The 17419-nt window shown below is 48.6% G+C and overlaps 1 protein-coding gene across 1 annotated transcript in view; it reads left to right on the top strand.

The window, feature by feature from the left end:
- The first annotated feature begins 8570 nt into the window (after positions 1-8570).
- PRDM6 (PR/SET domain 6) overlaps positions 8571-17419 on the top strand; it is a 77078-nt gene continuing 68229 nt past the window's right edge. The window contains exons 1-2 of the mRNA XM_040090633.2: positions 8571-8646; positions 9279-9812. Coding sequence (XP_039946567.1) covers positions 9287-9812 — 526 coding nt within the window. The 5' untranslated portion in view covers positions 8571-8646; positions 9279-9286. The remainder of the gene's footprint in view (positions 8647-9278; positions 9813-17419) is intronic.

Below are 17419 nucleotides of genomic sequence, written 5' to 3'. Positions count from 1 at the left end.
AAAGTTATTTCAGGACAATAGCCTCTTATGCTCTAAGAATAAATTTCAAAGGGACAGTATAATACTTCAGTTAAGTTACCAACATATGAAACACCTGTACCTTACTAACCATGTGTTGTCCTATAAGTTTCCTGTAATAACTGCTGCACCTGTCTTAAACTGCACTTTCCCGTACTTTTTTTTTTTTTTTTTTTTTTTTTTCCCCCCCATTGGATCTTTATATGCCACCATGCGGTGGCATATATGCTTTGCATAGGGGTTTTTTGTATTTTTTCTTGATACAAAATCATGTTTTATTAAATTATTCTTGTTTTTCTTTCTTTCAAATACCAGGAACTGATAAAAGTGCACTGATGTGCTTAATGTCTTGAAAGGTTTATGGTTTTAACTGGTTTTATATGAATATTAAAAAACCTGACCACTACACTTTGACATATTTATATCCTCTGTTCCCTGTGGGGTATTCACTTTCTAAGGTCCTTTGGGCATTTCCACTTGACAAACTCTTGTTTCAGAGCAGAGGTCTATGGTATCAATTGTCTTTCCATTTCTTTACCTATGGTGCATTGTATTCTGAAGTTTTATGTGTTTTGGGTTGGTTTTTTTTTTTCCCTCCTTTTTCTATTAAAAGCCCTGAGATTCTTATTGGCTGTTTTCAGGGGAAGAAGGAGGGTGTAGAGCTCTTTCAGCATGCAGTAGAGAAATTATTTATTTTTAAACTTTTTTTTACTTCACAGCTGTTCTTCAGCTGACTGCAATGTCCATGTACTGAACTCAGCAACCAAAGTGTTTCTTCTCAGTTTATGCTTTCTCTTTATCCTAAACCCAAAATCCATACTTGCACTGCCAGTGTAGCAGAGTACCTAACCTGTTCCAGCCAAAATTTGGAATAGCCGACAAAATCATGTGTCTCTAGAGCTTTGCCTTTTAGTAATATCAGCTCAGCTAGATGGAGGATAAATAGCTGTGACGGGCTACAGAACGCTTACTTGCTTTTTTTTGATCAGGGGGTTAGTTCCCAGTATGGATCTAGCTCAGGTGCACAAGGTGAAATAGCAAGGCTAGTCTAGTTGTCAGAAACCAAACAGGAATCTAGAAAAACTGATTCTTGTTAGTCAGAAGGGAAGAGTGCAGGATTTCACAGTGTGGTACTTAGGCAGCACGTGAAGTGAGTAGTCATTTTATATATTTCCATACATGAGCTGTTTTGGTTTTGGCTCTCTGCTTTTAATAATTCACACTACAGTATGTCAGAATGTAAACCTTGCTGCAGAAAATTGCCAGCTTCAGTATGCTTGCTTTCTATTGAAAAGCCAGATGTTTAATCTGTGTCATTTATTTTTGTACATCAGTATTTCTGGATTCAGTTTTGGACTTCTATAGTTCTAGGTAACTTTATGGGAAATATTTAACCATGTGAAGAACTGAAACAAACATTTGTCTGGTAAAGCATTGGAAACTGATCTAGAGCAACTGTGGTAGAGTGGCAAGTACTCTCCTGTAGTTACTTAGGTATTACAGTTCTTGATTTAGATATTCCATGAGAATTCAACTTCATATAATGTTCCGTTTTATTCATTCACCTAGAAAACTCCATCCCTCAGATGTTACTTAGCAATAATGTTGCAGCTAAATTGTAGCAGCTAAAATTTTCTACTTCCGGCTAAAGTAGTGACCAGATATTTTTCACAGTATGCATGGTACACATCATGGTACTCATTAGCACCCCTTCCAGGACTATTGGACTATTACCCCCTCCCCAGTTCCTTCTCTACACACAAAACTTTACCAATGTTCTGTGTTTGGCTGGAATAATTTTCTTCACAGTGTCTGGTATGGGACTGTGTTTCGGATTTGTGCTGAACACAGGGTTGACAATACAGAGATGTTTTGTTATTGCTGATCTGGGCTTACACAGAGCCAAGGCCTTTCCTGCTGTTTGTACTTCCATCCCGGTGAGGACATTGGGTGTGCATGGGAGGCTGGGAGGAGACACAGCTGGGACAGGTGACCCCAACTGACCAAAGGGTTGTTCCAGACCAGGTGACATCATGGTTTGTACATAAGGTGAGGGGGAAAGAAGGCAGAAAGGACATATTCTTGCAGTGATGGTGTTTGTCTTCCCAAGTTACCTTTATGTGTCTGCTCTCCTGAAGATAGCTGCCCATAGGAATCAGTGAATTAATTCCTTGTTTTGCTTTGCTTGTGTGCATGGTTTTTGCTTTCCCTATAAACCTGTTTCTTTATCAAAACATGTGTTTTCTGGTTTTTACCCTTCCCATTCTCTCCTTCATCCCAGTGGTGGGGGAGGAACGAGTGGCTGCTGGCTGGGATTAAACTATAAAATCCAAGGTGGTTTTTCCTGAATACTGGTGTCAGAATGAACAAGGTATTCAAGCATCAGACTTGCTGAAGTTAGTTTGACATGTGGTCTTATTTTAAGCAAAAGATCATACCAGACATAGACCAGTAAGAAATAGTGAACACTGGCAGGGCAGATATTTCAGAATTGTACCTGCAGCCTTTTACCACATAGTACGCAAAGCAAAGGAAGATACAATCCTTGCTTTAAACTCGTGTTCACTGGAACTGTCAGTCTTTTCTTATGCCCATCAATAGAATCAGTGGTGATTTATAAAAGAAAAAGAAAAAACAAACAAATGAAAAACCAAACCAAACAAACAAAAAAAACCCAAACAAACAAACCAAACCCAAACAATCCCTGTCCCTCTTTAAAAAAACCCCACAAAAACCAAACTACTAGACTTCAGGCCTGGAGAAACCTGTTAGAAAAGTAAAGTTTTGAAAAAGTACTTAAATGGAAAACAGAGAATGTGAGGTTTTTCTGTCTGAAACATTGAATCTCTATTATAATCCTGCACCAAATTTGGAAAGAAACTCCTTAATCTCCATTTATTTCTACAAATATTATGGCAGTTTTGTCCAGACCTTATCATTCTTATGTCACATGCAAACAATCATATTTAATAGATTCTGTATTTCCGAGAGATATTTTTAGATAAAGGAAAACTCTCTACACTGTTTTGCTGCTTGAAGTAGCCACCCAGAGTTGTATTCAAAATGTTGAGTCACTTGGTTTTGGAAGGTTTGACATCAGGGGTTTTAAAGGAGGTCTGCTTTTCAGACTGCTCCCTTACACTTTTTTTTTTTTTTTTTTTTTTTTTTTTTAATTGTTGAATGATGTATGTTCAGTAAGAGTGTGCACTCATACTGCAAACATAAAAAAAATTCAAAAGCTGGGCTTAAAGATGTCAGAGGTGATTAATGTATTCTGCCAATTAATCCTGTTATTACCCAGAGAATGGATTTTAAGTTCTAGAATCCTGTCTGGAAAAACATCTTGAAGTACTTGCATTATAGATCAAACACTGTCTTTGGGTTTAGGAAGGGGGAAAAAAAAACCCAAAAAACCACCACCAAACCCCAAACAAACAACAATAATAACAAAACCCCACAAAACCAGCAACAACAAAAACAAAACAAACAAACAAACAAAAACAAAAACCAAACAAAACCAAACAAAAACACAAAACAAGCAAAAATCCCAAACAAATGAACAAACAAAAAAAGTAAAACCAAAAACCCCACCTATAAATTTCACGTAATTGAGAGTGATTTCAGATGGGTTCTGTGTGAAAATAGGAATTAAATTACCCCAAATTTGTCGTGGCAACTTTCTTCATGCCATGACTTGATTTCTTTTTAGTTGGTCTTTACAACTGAGAATTCCTTTTCTCGTCCCATCTGCAGTGTGCTTTTCTTGGAGCAGAGTTTTGTTGACGGGCATAAGTATTTGAATCTCTGATAAGGATTTGCTGGTTGGGGAAATTGATAATAGACTATAGCGCATTTCCCCCCAAGGGTCACTACTTCACATCCGTATCAGGTCAATAGTGGCAGAAAGTCATTACGGATCTGGCTGGCATCTGCCTCGTGGCCGTGGCCAAACCATTTAACAATCGCTGTCCGGTTCCACGTGGCCAGGTGTTTTCCTTTCTTCCCCGCAGCAGACCCCCTCGGACAACCTCTTACCACCTGCTCCCAAGGAAGGGACGCAGTTCTCTTTCGTGGAGGAGCCCCTTCAGCGCCCGTGCTCCCCTGGGGGCCGGCGGCTCCTGCGCCCGCCGCAGCTCCGCACGCCGCGGGGAGGGCAGCGGGGCGGCCTCGCTCGTGTCGCACGGCGGGGCCAGGCGCCCGTCCCACCCGCTCGGAGGGACACCCCGGGGCCCGCGGGGTCTCGCAGCGGCGGCGGCGGCAGCGACACCCGCCCTCCGGGCCTCGAGAGCGCCCCCCGGGGGCCCCTCCCGGCCTGTGCACCGCCCGCGCACCCCCCGGGCGCGATCCCCGGCAGAGACCCCGCAGAGACCCCGGCAGAGACCCCCGCTGACACCCCCGGCTCCGCGGTCGCGGCCGTTCCCGCGCAGCCCTCTTTGACCTGCACCCTGTGCCCGGCCCCGGGGCGCGCTGCCAGTGGCTTTTTCGGGCAATTTCATCGACTCTAGACGCGCTTGGGCTGCTTGCTGATTCCAGGGAAGTAGAAGGGGGAGGGCAGTGCCTGGCTTCAGCTCGGGAAGGGCTCGGGAGGGGGCGGGTGCCGCCAGGCCTGGGGAGCGGCGCCCGCCTGAGCGGGGCTGGGCTGCCCCGGCAGGGCTCGCGTTGGGAGCACCACGTTTTAAACACGTGCGTAGAGATAGGTCCGTGTAGGGCATTGTGTAGAGCCTTCCTCCATCCTTTCTTCTCCCCCTCTTCTTCTCTTCTAGGGGAACTGGAATCCGAACGGTGAGATGTAGGAGAGCGCGAATCCCCGTGAATCCCATCTGAATAAATGTCTATATTAATGAATTATTAACTCGGCCGCTCGTGACCTTAAAACTGAAATGAGGAGACGCCTAGGGCGAGAAGGAAGGCTGCTGAATCCTTTATCGGACTCCTGTCAGAGGTAACCGACCATTTGTCTTCCCCAGATCAGGAGAATTAATTAATATGAAAGGCAAACTTTTAAATTGTGTGTCAAACGAAATCAGATAGGGTGTCCCCGATTCAATCCCTTGCTAAAAGGGTTTTGGCTCCCTTTTCTAACCCAAGCCTAAAATAAAGCCTTCGAGTTTCCAAAGAGAATGGCATCCTTCATAAGTGTTGTTTACAAAGCAGAGAAAAAAAAAAAAATACACCCCCCCCCCCAAAAAAAAACCACACAAAACCAGAAACCCCCAGAAAACCCAACCAAACACCCTAAAAGGAAAAAAAAAAAAAAAAAAAATTACAGGGAAAATGATGAATTTGGGTAGCTAATTTATTGATCTTGGCTCCTCTTCCCGCTTGTTTTATTTTAGAGGTCATTAATCAATGAAGAAAAACACCACTGTGTTCCCTCTTTGCATTTAATACACTTACCCTCCTTATTTATTTCTTTTCAACAAATTCCTAGCAAATATTCACCAATCGATTCGTAGGGGATGGATTTTTATAAAGGTTTGATCGCCTTCTAAACGGTCAATGTGATTTGTTTCAGCACTCGTCCTCTAAATAATGAAAAAGCCTGAGAGAATATGAAGGAGATGGCAGTAGTAAAAGCCTCCTTTGTTTTTTACCCCCTCTCATCTTTACATCCACGAATAAAGAAATAAAAAAAATTTTGAGTTATTTTAAAAAAACCCCAAACGCTCGCAACAAAAGCAAACCCAAGAAATAGCAGCAAATAGACTAACTCGGGAGAGACAGAAGGGACGCGCTCAGATCGCTCTGCCTGGGAAAGCGAGACCAGAGGTCAGGGTTGGCTAAAGCCGTCCTCGGGAGGTGCACGTCCAGGGTTGGGAGTCCTGCTGACGGATCTGCCTGCTCTGCACTTCCCGAGGGAGTAAAGGGGCCGGGAGCGGCGAGGTTTTGGAGAGAAGCTGTCCTCTGCCCTGGCGAGGCACGCCGCCGCCTTTCCCGGTGCAGGGAGCCCCGCTCTTCGCTCTTCCCGCCCGCGCTCGGCACCGGCGCTGTCCCGCGTCTCACCGACCTTCCCCGCGGGCGCTCTCCTCCGTTCGCACCCTGGGTCGAGCGAACCCGGCGCAGCGGGGCTCCTTGTCGCTAAGGACAAAAGCCAAACGACAAAGCGTGGTGTGCCCGGTGTGCCCGCCGTCCCCGCCGGGGTGAGGCACCGACCGGACCAGCGGGCAGAGCCCGGGGCCCGGGCCCGGGCTGCTGAGGGCACCGGCTCGGCTCCCTCCCTGCCGTCCGCATGGCCCCGGAACGGGCAAAGACGGCGAGCCTTCCTACTTCCCCTCCGCTGGTTCGGCAGCGTCCGGGAGTGTCAAGGGAGACTATAAATTTTATTCTGCCACCTTGATAGCTCGAAGCACTACTTTTCTGTCTATTAAAACAATGTCAAAAGCAACAGATTGGAGTACTCATGAATATGAACCCTCATGGAATACTTCTGTTCGCAACTCGAAGCAAATGCAGGTATTGACTATGTACTTGAGTCTATTAGTTAAGATCTTTCCTCTACTTCGTCACATTTTTCTAGCGCGAAACGAATTTTTGAAATTGCTACCACCAAAAGCAAGTCAGTGTTTTCGAAAGAAGTCCAGTAAGGAAAACAACCATAGCACAGATCTGCACGTTAAAAAAAAAAAAAAAAAAAAAAAAGTTTTGGATGGGGAGTAATAAAATTGTGACCAGGAAGGAGCTGGGTAAGGGCGAGACATTGTATGAATGCAGTGAAAACAGGAAAACCAAGCGCGCCCACTGTCAGTGCATCCAACACCGACCGCCAGCCACGGTGCAGACTCACAGCCCGCACCTCGGTCCCGCAGCTGAGTGGCAGCGCTGCAGAACTTCAGAAAGAGGATTAATAGATCTAGAGGGATGAAAACTATTACATATTGCGTAAGGGAATTGATAAAAGACTTAAAGAAGGTCTTTATATCCAACTTTATAACCCCTAAAAATGGGTGCTGGGAGTGTTCCTACTAGTGTTTGCCTTTAATTTAGGTGTTATCAATCTATACAACAGATGACGGATGACCTTGTCAAAATTACTCCAGTCAAAACATTTTTTGCCCCAGTCCTGCTCAAATTTGTGTTAAAATGTCCTGCCTTAGACACAGACAAAGTCTAAACAGCAGCAGTTTTCCCAGGCTCTGCGAGAATGAAGGCTGGGAAAGAAACAAACTAGAAACGGGGTGGGGAGAATGGTGATAACATTTTACACTCTCACACCTTATGTTTGTAGGCAATTGTGCATTCAGTGTCAGCACAACACCTGTCTGCGAGGGCTCTTTACAGATGTGTTGGTAAGGTAGTTTGTGCATTTTGTCCTAAATGCAAGGCATACGTGCGATGTACCTAGGAGATTATAGTTCTCGTCTGGTTTTTCATACGGTGTAGGGAAAAAACTGAAAAGAAAGATTAAAAAAAAAAAACAAACAAAAAAAAAAAAAAAACAAAAAAAAAAACCAAAAAAAACACAAAACCCAACCTGTTAAATACTCACTGATACGTGAGCTCAAAAACTGAGCAGCGAGGCAGGAAACGCAAATTTCTAAGCAGAGCGAGGACGAAAAGTCACTAGAGGTGAGAAGTTTCTCACCACAGGTTGCATCTCTCTCTGGCACGCTTCTTGAGCTGCGCTGTAACCGAGCACAAAGAGCAGGAGTGAGGCGGGATTGTAGTGCTGGAGGATGCAAGGTCTGAGGAAGGAGAAACCCTGGGGCGGTGGGTTCCCTCCGCTATGTTGGCACCGGCCTCAGTTAACAGAGCGCAAGGAAGACACGCCATCCAGCACACATGTTAAGCAAACTACCTGAGACAGTATCAGGACAGGTCGGGTGGGTGTCTAAAATCCACCCTAGCCCTCGAGGGGCAAAAAACAAGTAAGGAAAGAGCAGAACTAACGGGAGGCTGGCCGGGTACGAGACGCTTGGGCCGGCGGGGTCGGGAGCTCCCGCAGTTCGGCTCTGGGGTCGGCGCAGCAGCGCGGATCCTGCTCGGGAGGGCGCCGGGCCACCGATCCCCTCCTGTCAAGATAAAAGCCAAAAAGCACAGCTCTTTTTGGGGCGATCGTGCTTTGGAGCTGGGGGAGGGGGGGGGGCGGGGAGGGCGGTGGGTTGGGGGGGGAGGCGGGAAGAGAGAGAGTGAAAGAGAGAGGAAGGGAGGGAGGGAAACTGGAGGGAGGGAAACTGGAGAGAGGGAGAGAGGTAGAAAGCTGGGGGGTGGGAGGGAGAGAAGGAGGAGGGAAGGGAAGAAAGGGGCAGCTTTAAAAGTTAAGCAAGGAACAAAGTGGGGGAAGTTGCCAAAAAGAGCTCTGCATCCAGACTCGCTGGTAACTTCCCGATCCCTCCCATCCTTCTCGTACACACCACACACACTTTTATTTTGCGGTGTCGTAAAACCCACGTGTCTTGCCCAGAGCCTGCCAGAGAGGAGCCGAGCGCCCGGCCGCGACTACGATGCGCAGCCACAGCAGAGGGAGCCTGGCGGCTCGCAGCTAGCCGGTCCGGCGGTCACCGGCACCTGGAGGACCCCGCTCCCGCGTGGACAAAGACCAGAGAAATCTTTGCGGTTGTCGAGCTCGAAGCTCCCGGGGCAGCCGACACCTCCGCACGCCTCCCGCGCAGCAGTGCTCACCCCGCTCAGGTAAGGCAGACCCGGGCCGGGGCCCCTGCGACTTGTCCGGCAGAGCGGGGCACCTTCTCCCGGGGACAGGGACACTGCCGGCCCGCGCCCCGCGCCTGTGAACGCCCGAGTGGAAAACAGCAGCGGCCGGAGAGGAGAGACCCGCGCGTGTGCGTGTGACTGAACTTTCCTCCGCCTCCTCCTCCTCCTCCCTGTTGTCAGCGGAGAGTCGTTTGCTTCCGCGGAGAGAGGGAAGGGAGTGAAAAGAGAAAACAGTGCGTGCGCCGGGTACGGGGTGAGCTGCACGCCCTGCGGGGCGGCGGGGGGGCTCTCCGGCCGCGGGCCGGCTTGAGGGACTGCCCGCCACCGCCCGCGTCCTGCCCGTGCTCCGGGCCGGGTACCGGGGGACAGCCTGGTCTCTCCGGCCACCACGTTTCTCGTCCTGAGGCTTTTCGGGACGAGGTTTTCTCCTGACGAACCTGGGCACGGACAGGGAAAGCAACGGGCGCACGGTCCCTCCGCCGATCTCGCAGAGCCGCGGCGCAGAGCCCACGCGTGTGTCCGAGCGTGTGTCCGAGCGTGGAGTCGAAGAGGCCCTGCCGGGGCGGGGCGGGGGTCTCACGTCTTCTGTCCCCTTCCTCCCCGCTCCACAGGCAGAGCGATGCTGAAGCCCGGAGACCCCGGCGGATCCGCGTTCCTGAAGGTGGATCCCGCCTATCTGCAGCACTGGCAGCAGCTTTTCCCGCAGAGCAGCCAGCTCAAAAGCAGCGGGCCCCTCTCGCAGCTCCAGCCGCCCGAGAGAGCCGAGCCCCCGGCTGATAGCCTCCGCCAGCGTCCGACCTCTCTCTCCTCCGCCTCCTCCTGCTCTTCCTCGTCCACTCCGTCTTCCTCCTCCACCTCGTCGTGCGTCGCTGCGTCGGCGGCTTCTCTGGCTGGTCTGACCTCCCTGCCTGTGACCCAGCTCCCGGTCTTCGGCCCGCTGCAGAGCTCGGAGCTCCCGGCCGGGGGAGCGCCCGCTCCCCTGCAGGGCAAGGATTTGTGCGGGGCCGGCAGCGGCGGCGGCAAATGTGGCGACCGTGGTGCCACCCGGTTCCGCTGCACAGCCGAGGAGCTGGACTACTACCTGTACGGGCAGCAGCGCATGGAGATCATCCCGCTGAACCAGCACACCAGCGACCCCAACAACCGTACGTATCGTGCCCTTTCTCGCACTCCTCCACCCCCGCTCTCCGCTTCTCCGCGTACGGGCCAGCCCGGGGACGCTCCAGGCTGGGGACCGCAGTTGGTGTCTCCACCGCTCTCACTCCACGAGGAGCATCCACCGTCTCGCCCTTCCCTCTCGTTAGTTTTTGCGTTGTTATCAGTTCTTTCAGGAGACGGGCGGCAGCCCTTCAGTAGCAGTTTTCCTTGTCTGAAACCCAGGTCCTTCCCTGGAAAGGCTGTGGTGGGGGCAGATTTTTTTTCGGAGGGCTGCTTAGGAAAATTGATTCAGCAAAGGTTCAGAGCAACTAGTTACAAAGCCGGTCCTTTCTCGCCTTGTATGTCCCACTCCATTCTTGCCCGGAAAGCCCAGGCTTCGCTGAATACTCAGAAATCAATTACTCCTCCGAGCTGGTCAGGGGAAAAGTTGCAGTTTTCATCAGATGGTCTAGGGAGAAGTCTTCCTCTTTCTTATCTCGGAATATGGTTTCCTTTCAGACCTCGTTAACACCTCGCTGGTTTTAGTTTTCACCCCTACGGAAAAGCATGACATAGTCATTTAAAGAGAAAAGCCGATTTTCTAGACGAAAAGGTCTGCTTGAGTGTCAGAGTAAATTTAGTACTTTATGGTTATAATGAGTCTTATACTGCTGTTTCCAATTATACAGTTGGGATGGGTTTTTGGGGGGTGGAAGGGGGGGTCCCTACTATTAAGCATCTGTATGGATGAGAGGTTTGTAATTTTAGAAACTGATTTTGCCTGTATTTTTTCCCCCTGTATCTATCTATATGACACGATAGAGGAAATGCACGGGATGGAAAGAACTATATGAACTCCTACTAGTTCATCAGTTTTATAACTAACATTCTGAGCACACTGATCTGTCCCTCTTAAAACACATGGATTCAGCCCATGCTTTCTTTTTTTTTTTTTTTTTTTTTTTTTTTTTTTTTTTTTAAATTGTTTTAAACACTCTCTTTTACCCTAAGAGTTCTTAAAACTCTTTATTTTTGTTGTTCCTCTCAACCACCCCTCCCCAAATGTCTCTTTAAGGAAGGCTATTGAACAGACAGTATGTGCTCCAAACCAGCTATCCCTAAACACACGACCAAACAAAACGCAGATTCGTTTAATTTAATTTCAGATGAGCAGTTTGTTTTGAAAGTTTCCATGACACCCTGTTGTGTATTAATTAAACTGCGTGGATGCAAGTACAGTCTTCAGCTCTGTGCGTATGTCCGGGAAGAAAGTTGAGTCGGAGTTTGTTGGAGATTTTTTCCGCCTTCTTAACATTGCAAATCTTTCTATATTAGATGTCGGCTTTATTTTGAGCGACTTCTTCATGCTTAGTTTTACCTTGTGGTGAAACCTGTTCGTGTATTTTGTCTTCTCGGGTGAAGAAAATGTGATCTTATAAATTACATGCAGAAAATGGAATCTGAAGTGCTCTTCTAAATCCACAGCCGAACCGTTCAGACAATACACGTTTTGCTCCTCGGAGCCGCTCCGTAAATCTAACGGGTAAAGGTTTTAAAAGGAGAAAGGAATATTAAAAAGCGGTTCAGGGAAGGGGCATTTCTAAGGAGTGAGTGGAATAATAGCACCCCGCAGAGTCAGAGGCTAAGCCTAGATAATTTCTTCCCGAGCGCGATATTAAAGGTGTCTTCGGGAAAGCAAACGGGTCGATTGCAGAAAGGACTCTTGTGAATCGCGTCCGGCTCCGATGGGACAGCTGTCGCCGTCGGAAGGACGGGCAGAGGGCAGCCAGCGCCATCTCGCCTTTTTGTTTTGTTTTGTTTGTCTTCAGTTAGTTCTAAACATTCTTATAATTTACTTGTTTACAGGGCGGCTTTCGCTCCAGCCGTTATTAGTTGCATCTGAGCGAAAACTTCCAACGCGAGCGTTTCAGTCTTCCGGGACCAAGGGCAGTTGCATTGGGCAGCTCGGGCTTAAAAGAAATAAAGGAAAAAGTAAACTTTCAGTAAAGGAGTGCCGCAACCACAGCCTGTGCCGTGCCACGCACTCCAAGCAGTCGCACGATCAAGGGAACAAGCTGCAGAGCACGGGCCTGGCTGCCCCTGCGCGGCTCCCGGAGCGCTGCCGGGGTCACGCTAGCGGTCCGTGGGCAGGCGGGATTTCCAGCCGTCTTGACTTCCTCACTTGCCGTTTCGCATCACTCCCACCCTCACTGCCCATTCGAGGGGAAGGAGGTGGGGGCTCTGGGTGAGATGAGGAGCCGTCTACTTTAGTTTGAGTTGTACTTGCTTCCATCTCCGGACAGCCCCACGGAGACCCCGGGAAGGGCGGATTCTCCCGAACCCGGCACAGACACCCACCCGCCGGGACTGATCCCCTCCCGGGAGCGGGGGCGTCGGTCTGCTCCTCGGCCCGGCCCAGCAGGCCTCCGTCTGCTTCTCGGGCTCTAGTCTTAGCTGTACCTCCTTCACCAACCGAGAGAGTGCCCCGTCTCCCCTCCTTTCCCAAACACTACCCGTCTCTCCATTCAGAGCATCCCCCTCTTCTCCGGGGCAACCCTGCGTGTCCCCGCTCCCCGGCAGGTCCCACCGGCTCCCGAGAGGCGCCGGCGAACTCCGCCTATGTCCCGGCCACTCTGCGGGGCCGCGGCGGGGCAGGGGCGGTGGCCGGACCGGCCGGGGGAGCCCGAGCGGCTGCCGAGGCTGTCCCGGCCGCCCGCCACCCCGCCCGGCCCCGCTCTCCAGCGCCCGGCCCGGCCTGGCGCCGGGCGGCCGCCGCGGGAAGATGAATGAGCGGCGGCTTCCCAGTAGACACACGCCTTGATCGTCAAATATCAATAAATATGGCACGATCTTGGGCGAGGGAGGGGGGCAAGGGCCTCCTAGGAGCTGTGGGTTAAGCGTCTGTATGTAATTGTTCTAAATTGAAACGGGGTTAGCTAGGGAAAAATAATAATTAAAAAAAGCAATCAAGAGACAAAACCCCAATTAGAGCCCAGCAGTCTTTACTCCCAGGGAAGTAACGGGGATTATGTTAAAGCCCCGATAATGAGGCAGGCGGCTGGGGACAGTTTGCTTCCCAGCCTTGAATCTGGAAGGACCAGGGTATTCCTGGGCTCTGGGGGAGGAGCGCTCGAGCGGCCAGGAGGAGATCTAGGGTGAGTTCGGGGACTGCGGGACTAGCTTGTTCCCTTGGAGGCTTGCCCCTAGCTTCTGGGGAGACGATTCCGCACTGAGAACTCTGTGACTCCTCCACCTTCACCAAAAAGCACCAGACTGCCACGGTAATAAATACGCTGTGTAAAACTGAAGCGTCAAGCGACCAAGCACTTTGCACACCTTTTCCCATTCAATTTATGGGGAGACAATGTATATATAACATGCTGTGAAGTGGATCGGTGTGGAAAATTTTCGGCCCTCCTTTTTTTTTTTTTTTTTTTTTTTTTTTTTTCCTCTCCTCTGGACTGCTGGTAACCTGTATGATTTAGCTATTTTACATCATTAGTTACCCAGCACCCTTAAACATGGCAGATAGCCATACATTAGATTGAGGTTAGAGAAGGTGGTGACTGTTTATTTAGGGTGATAAAATGGTCCATCAGCAGTAATCTCCATCGATATGTGCCACCAGGAGATGAAGGATGAGGGGACAAGCCACAATTAATTGCCCTATAGTTTTGTAGGAGAGAGTGGAGCCGGCGCGGACTGAACTTCGATCTCCTCTCCTAGCGCCTATTCATCATCTCTGCATTGTATATGGGGGTCTCTCAGGGGCAGAGGGTGGCAAGGTTTATCTACACACAATATTCTCCTAATCTTCTCATACCTGACACGGAAATTTAATTCATTCGTACCTAAAGTAGAAGGCAGGGAAAATCAAACCCACCTCCCTCAACCTGCCCCCCACTCACCTCCTGAAAATAACCCGAAAACCTCTCCGCAGGCGGGGCGAGCCCTCTGACCCACTTCGGGGCCCCCAAGCGGACTCCCGAACAACGTCTTCCCCACAGGAGCTGGCGCGGAGTGTGCCTGACCCCCAACCGGGAGTCACGGACCCCGCGGCGGCTCCTGCGCTGGTGCGGGAACAGCGCCGGTGCTGCCGGCGGGGCTCCGCTCGCCTCCCCCGCGCCGCGGGGGGAGCGGCCAGGGCGTGCCAGGGGGTTAAAACCCTGCCAGAGACGGGGCTCGGAAGGCCGGACCCGGAGACGGCCGTGGGTCAGAGGGCTGAGCTTGGTCCCGCTCTCAGAGTGTTTAGAGCAAAGAGTATTTAGAATAAATAAGTAGATAAACAGCGGGCACCCAACGAGAAAGTACACCTGTGTTTTGGCCCCCCCGCCCCCCGAAAGTCTGACTCCAGTGAGGCAGTCTGAAAGAAACTGCCAATAATTTGGTGAAAGGAGGTAGATATCGGCTCATCGATGGGGAGGAAACTGAAGTACGAGGGAGGCTTTGCTTCCCTGGAAAGCTCCAGCCCTCAGGAAACGAAAGAGTACTGTCTCTTCCAGTCCTCCCTCCTGCTTAGCTGGGTACTCGGGCCCAGACAGAGATGCAGGGCCAGCCGCAGTGATTTATACTTGCAAGTGAGTAATACCATGTGAAATGATGGCCACGTACACTGGATACCTGCATGCTTGTGGTGAATTATGAAGCAGAGGGTCAGAGGCCACCCTTCTTTAATACCAGCAAACTGCAGGTATCCAGTCTAACTGCACCTTTGAAGCATATTATTGCTGAGGGAAAAAATGTATATCTTTCATTTATTGTTACAGCTGGTTTGCTGGTAAAACCATTGGGTTGAACCCTAGTTTTCACCGACAAAAGGGTTTTCCTTTCACATTTGCTTTAAAGCATGCAGTAGTAGTGTTATTTATGGGGGTGAGTGTTTAAAATTATATTTTGGGGGCAATGATATGTCTTTTTGCTTAGGTTTAGTACTTTTAATTGTTCTCACACAGAGTTATAGTATTGGCATTACACTGCGTTCATTTTTCTGGAGGCACATAAACAGTAACATATTGCAGTCCTTCCATAAGAACCGTGCCAAACAGCGCCACTAGGAAATCCTTTAATTTTCTTTTTCTTGTGTCTTCCTTTCCTTAATCCTCCTTATCTATAGAATATGAAGGTATAAAGTAAGAAACTGATCTCCTTCCAAAGTATTTGGCTGTATCTGGGCCTGTAATGGAATATTCCCACTGACTTTACCTTCTACATCTTTACATTTTATCAGGACATACTCTGCTCTGGCTGCAGTCCTCCTTTATTTTTCCATTTCCAGCAAGTCCTCCAATTTTCTCGCATTTCTTGCTTTTTCTTGACTTGATTTGGGGCTTGACTGATGCTATTACAGACAGTGGAATTATCCATTTCAGCTGTTCTCAGTGAAGCCCTGCACTCACGCACAGGTGCTCTCTGAAGCCAAAACTGGAAGGGCCCAGTATACCTCTCCTTGTCACCCTGTGTGGCCATCCTCTGGGAAGTTCACACTTGTACAAGCATCCCTTTCTTGTGAACTCCCCACAGCAGCAGCGTGGGACATAATGGCCACCATCCAGTTTGGAGATGATGGTGATGTCAGTGGACGACAGCGCTCTCCCTCTCAAATTCCTGTTTCTTTTCCATTTCTTATTAAGCATGTTGGTGCAGAGTGTCCCGTTGTACTCTGCAGTATACATGAAGATGATGCTGTTGATGTCGCTGTGAGGCAGGATAATATACAAGTCCTGGAGTTCTTTATTTTTTCCCAATCTGACAGGAAGGAAATCCTCCCCTTGTCCTCTGAGGCGAAGGAATACACTGCCTACAGTGATGGTCTTTAAATGGACACTTCTACATATTACATAGAAGTTAGTCACAGAAAAGGAAAAGATGCACAGTAGCTTTTTACTCCAGGCATGGTAAAATATATCTAGGATGGCTTCCATTCCTTACAACATTTATGAGAATTTTTTAAGATTTTATTTGTACAATTATATAACAACTAAAGTTAAATGTATAAAGCATGAAACTAAGAAGAATTTCAGTACTGCTTAGTATTAAAGACAGATTCTTCCCTTCTCATCAACAAGTCATTAGCCAAAACAGTTTCAAAAGATGTTCCATTTTCCAAATTTTCAGCTTTGGCAGGACAAAGGGAAAGTAACACAGCAGGGGATCAGATACTGTCACTGCCAAACATTAAGACATTACCACTGTTTTTGGACAGTGGAAAATAAATATCACCATGCGTGACTTTCTGTAAGGGTAAATGACAGTGACACTGGGGGTTTTTAATATTTTTTGACAATTTCTTAGGTTTTTTGGTTTTTTTTTTTTTCTTAGTTTCTTTTTGCCAGAAATGTAGAAATAAAACGTTTAACCCAAATGCATGCACATATATTGTCAAGATGAAGCTAAGAAATTATTGTTCTAGGCAGGTACTGAAATTTTTGTGCATGAAAAGTTATGGGTATCTGGTGGTCAGATGCAGGAACTTGATGCTGAAATTGTCTGACTGGAGTCATGAAGATACTTTAGCATGTTTAATGTAAATTTCTCCAGAGATACAGTTCCTTTAAGAAAGCCATTGTAAGCAGCTAATTGTGAGGAGAACTCAAGGGTCTACCCTGAGTGCTAAATGACATCATGGTTAGACACCATTTATTTAAGCTCTCAGTTTTCCTGTAAGATGTTTTCTTTCTAACTTGCATGGGTAGATGCCAGATTTCATAGAATCATAGGACAATTTGTGTTGGAAAAGATCTGTGAAGTCATCAAGTCCAACTGTAGATCACAGAGTTCAGCCATCATCTGCTTAGAGTTCATCACATGCCAAACTGTTTTGGATTGTGGGTTTGTTTTTTTGTTGCTTGGGGTTTTTTCTTCCTTTCTCCTATTTGGGATCCTTTCCTATTGTGACCCTCAGTGCCAAACCACAGTGCTGCCCTTAACATCTTTGGATATGCTAAAACCACAGGGCTTCTTGATGACTGGTTTTGAAGAGGAAAGGGAAGAAAAGATACTGTGGTGACACCTCGCTTTCCAAAGGAGCTGTGGAAATATTAACAAAAAACCCCCCAGCTGCCCCCTCCTCCCCCCCAGCATATACCTGATGCTTTTAATTCATCATGCCTCAGAATAGTTGTAGGAATATCTGCTGCATAATAATCTTCTTTTAGGACTTGCCAGAAATATCTTCCCTGGGGTCCTGCAAATCCCATCCTCCATCCACCTCTAATTGATGTGGCTGAGAGAGCAAAAACCCCTCTGCAGTTGCGGTTTAGCCCAACAGAAATCGTTTTGGCGGCAGGGATTATATCCTTAAGGTGGGGCGAAATCTCACCCTCCAGCCAAAGTCACGCTTTTGCCGACGTGAGCACGGTCCCCACTAGTCGGCTTTGTCCTGCCGTGCTGTCCCACGTTCCCCTGCCTCCTGCCCGGACCTGTCACGGATGGGCGGCTTGGGGCGAGGTTCGCATGTAGCCCTCCTGCAGCGGCACCGCCGGAGCCGTGCACAGCTCAGGGCTTGTCTCCTTGCTTTCTGTGACGGATGCTGCGGGAAGGGAACTTGAACAGACAAGCAACGGGTGGAGAAGTGTGTTTTCTGCAAGACCCAAAGGCATAAAGATTTTGAGCAAAA

This window comes from Hirundo rustica, chromosome Z (genome assembly GCF_015227805.2).
Source record: "Hirundo rustica isolate bHirRus1 chromosome Z, bHirRus1.pri.v3, whole genome shotgun sequence".
Classification (NCBI taxonomy): domain Eukaryota; kingdom Metazoa; phylum Chordata; class Aves; order Passeriformes; family Hirundinidae; genus Hirundo; species Hirundo rustica.
This window is presented reverse-complemented; position numbering and strand designations above follow the sequence as displayed.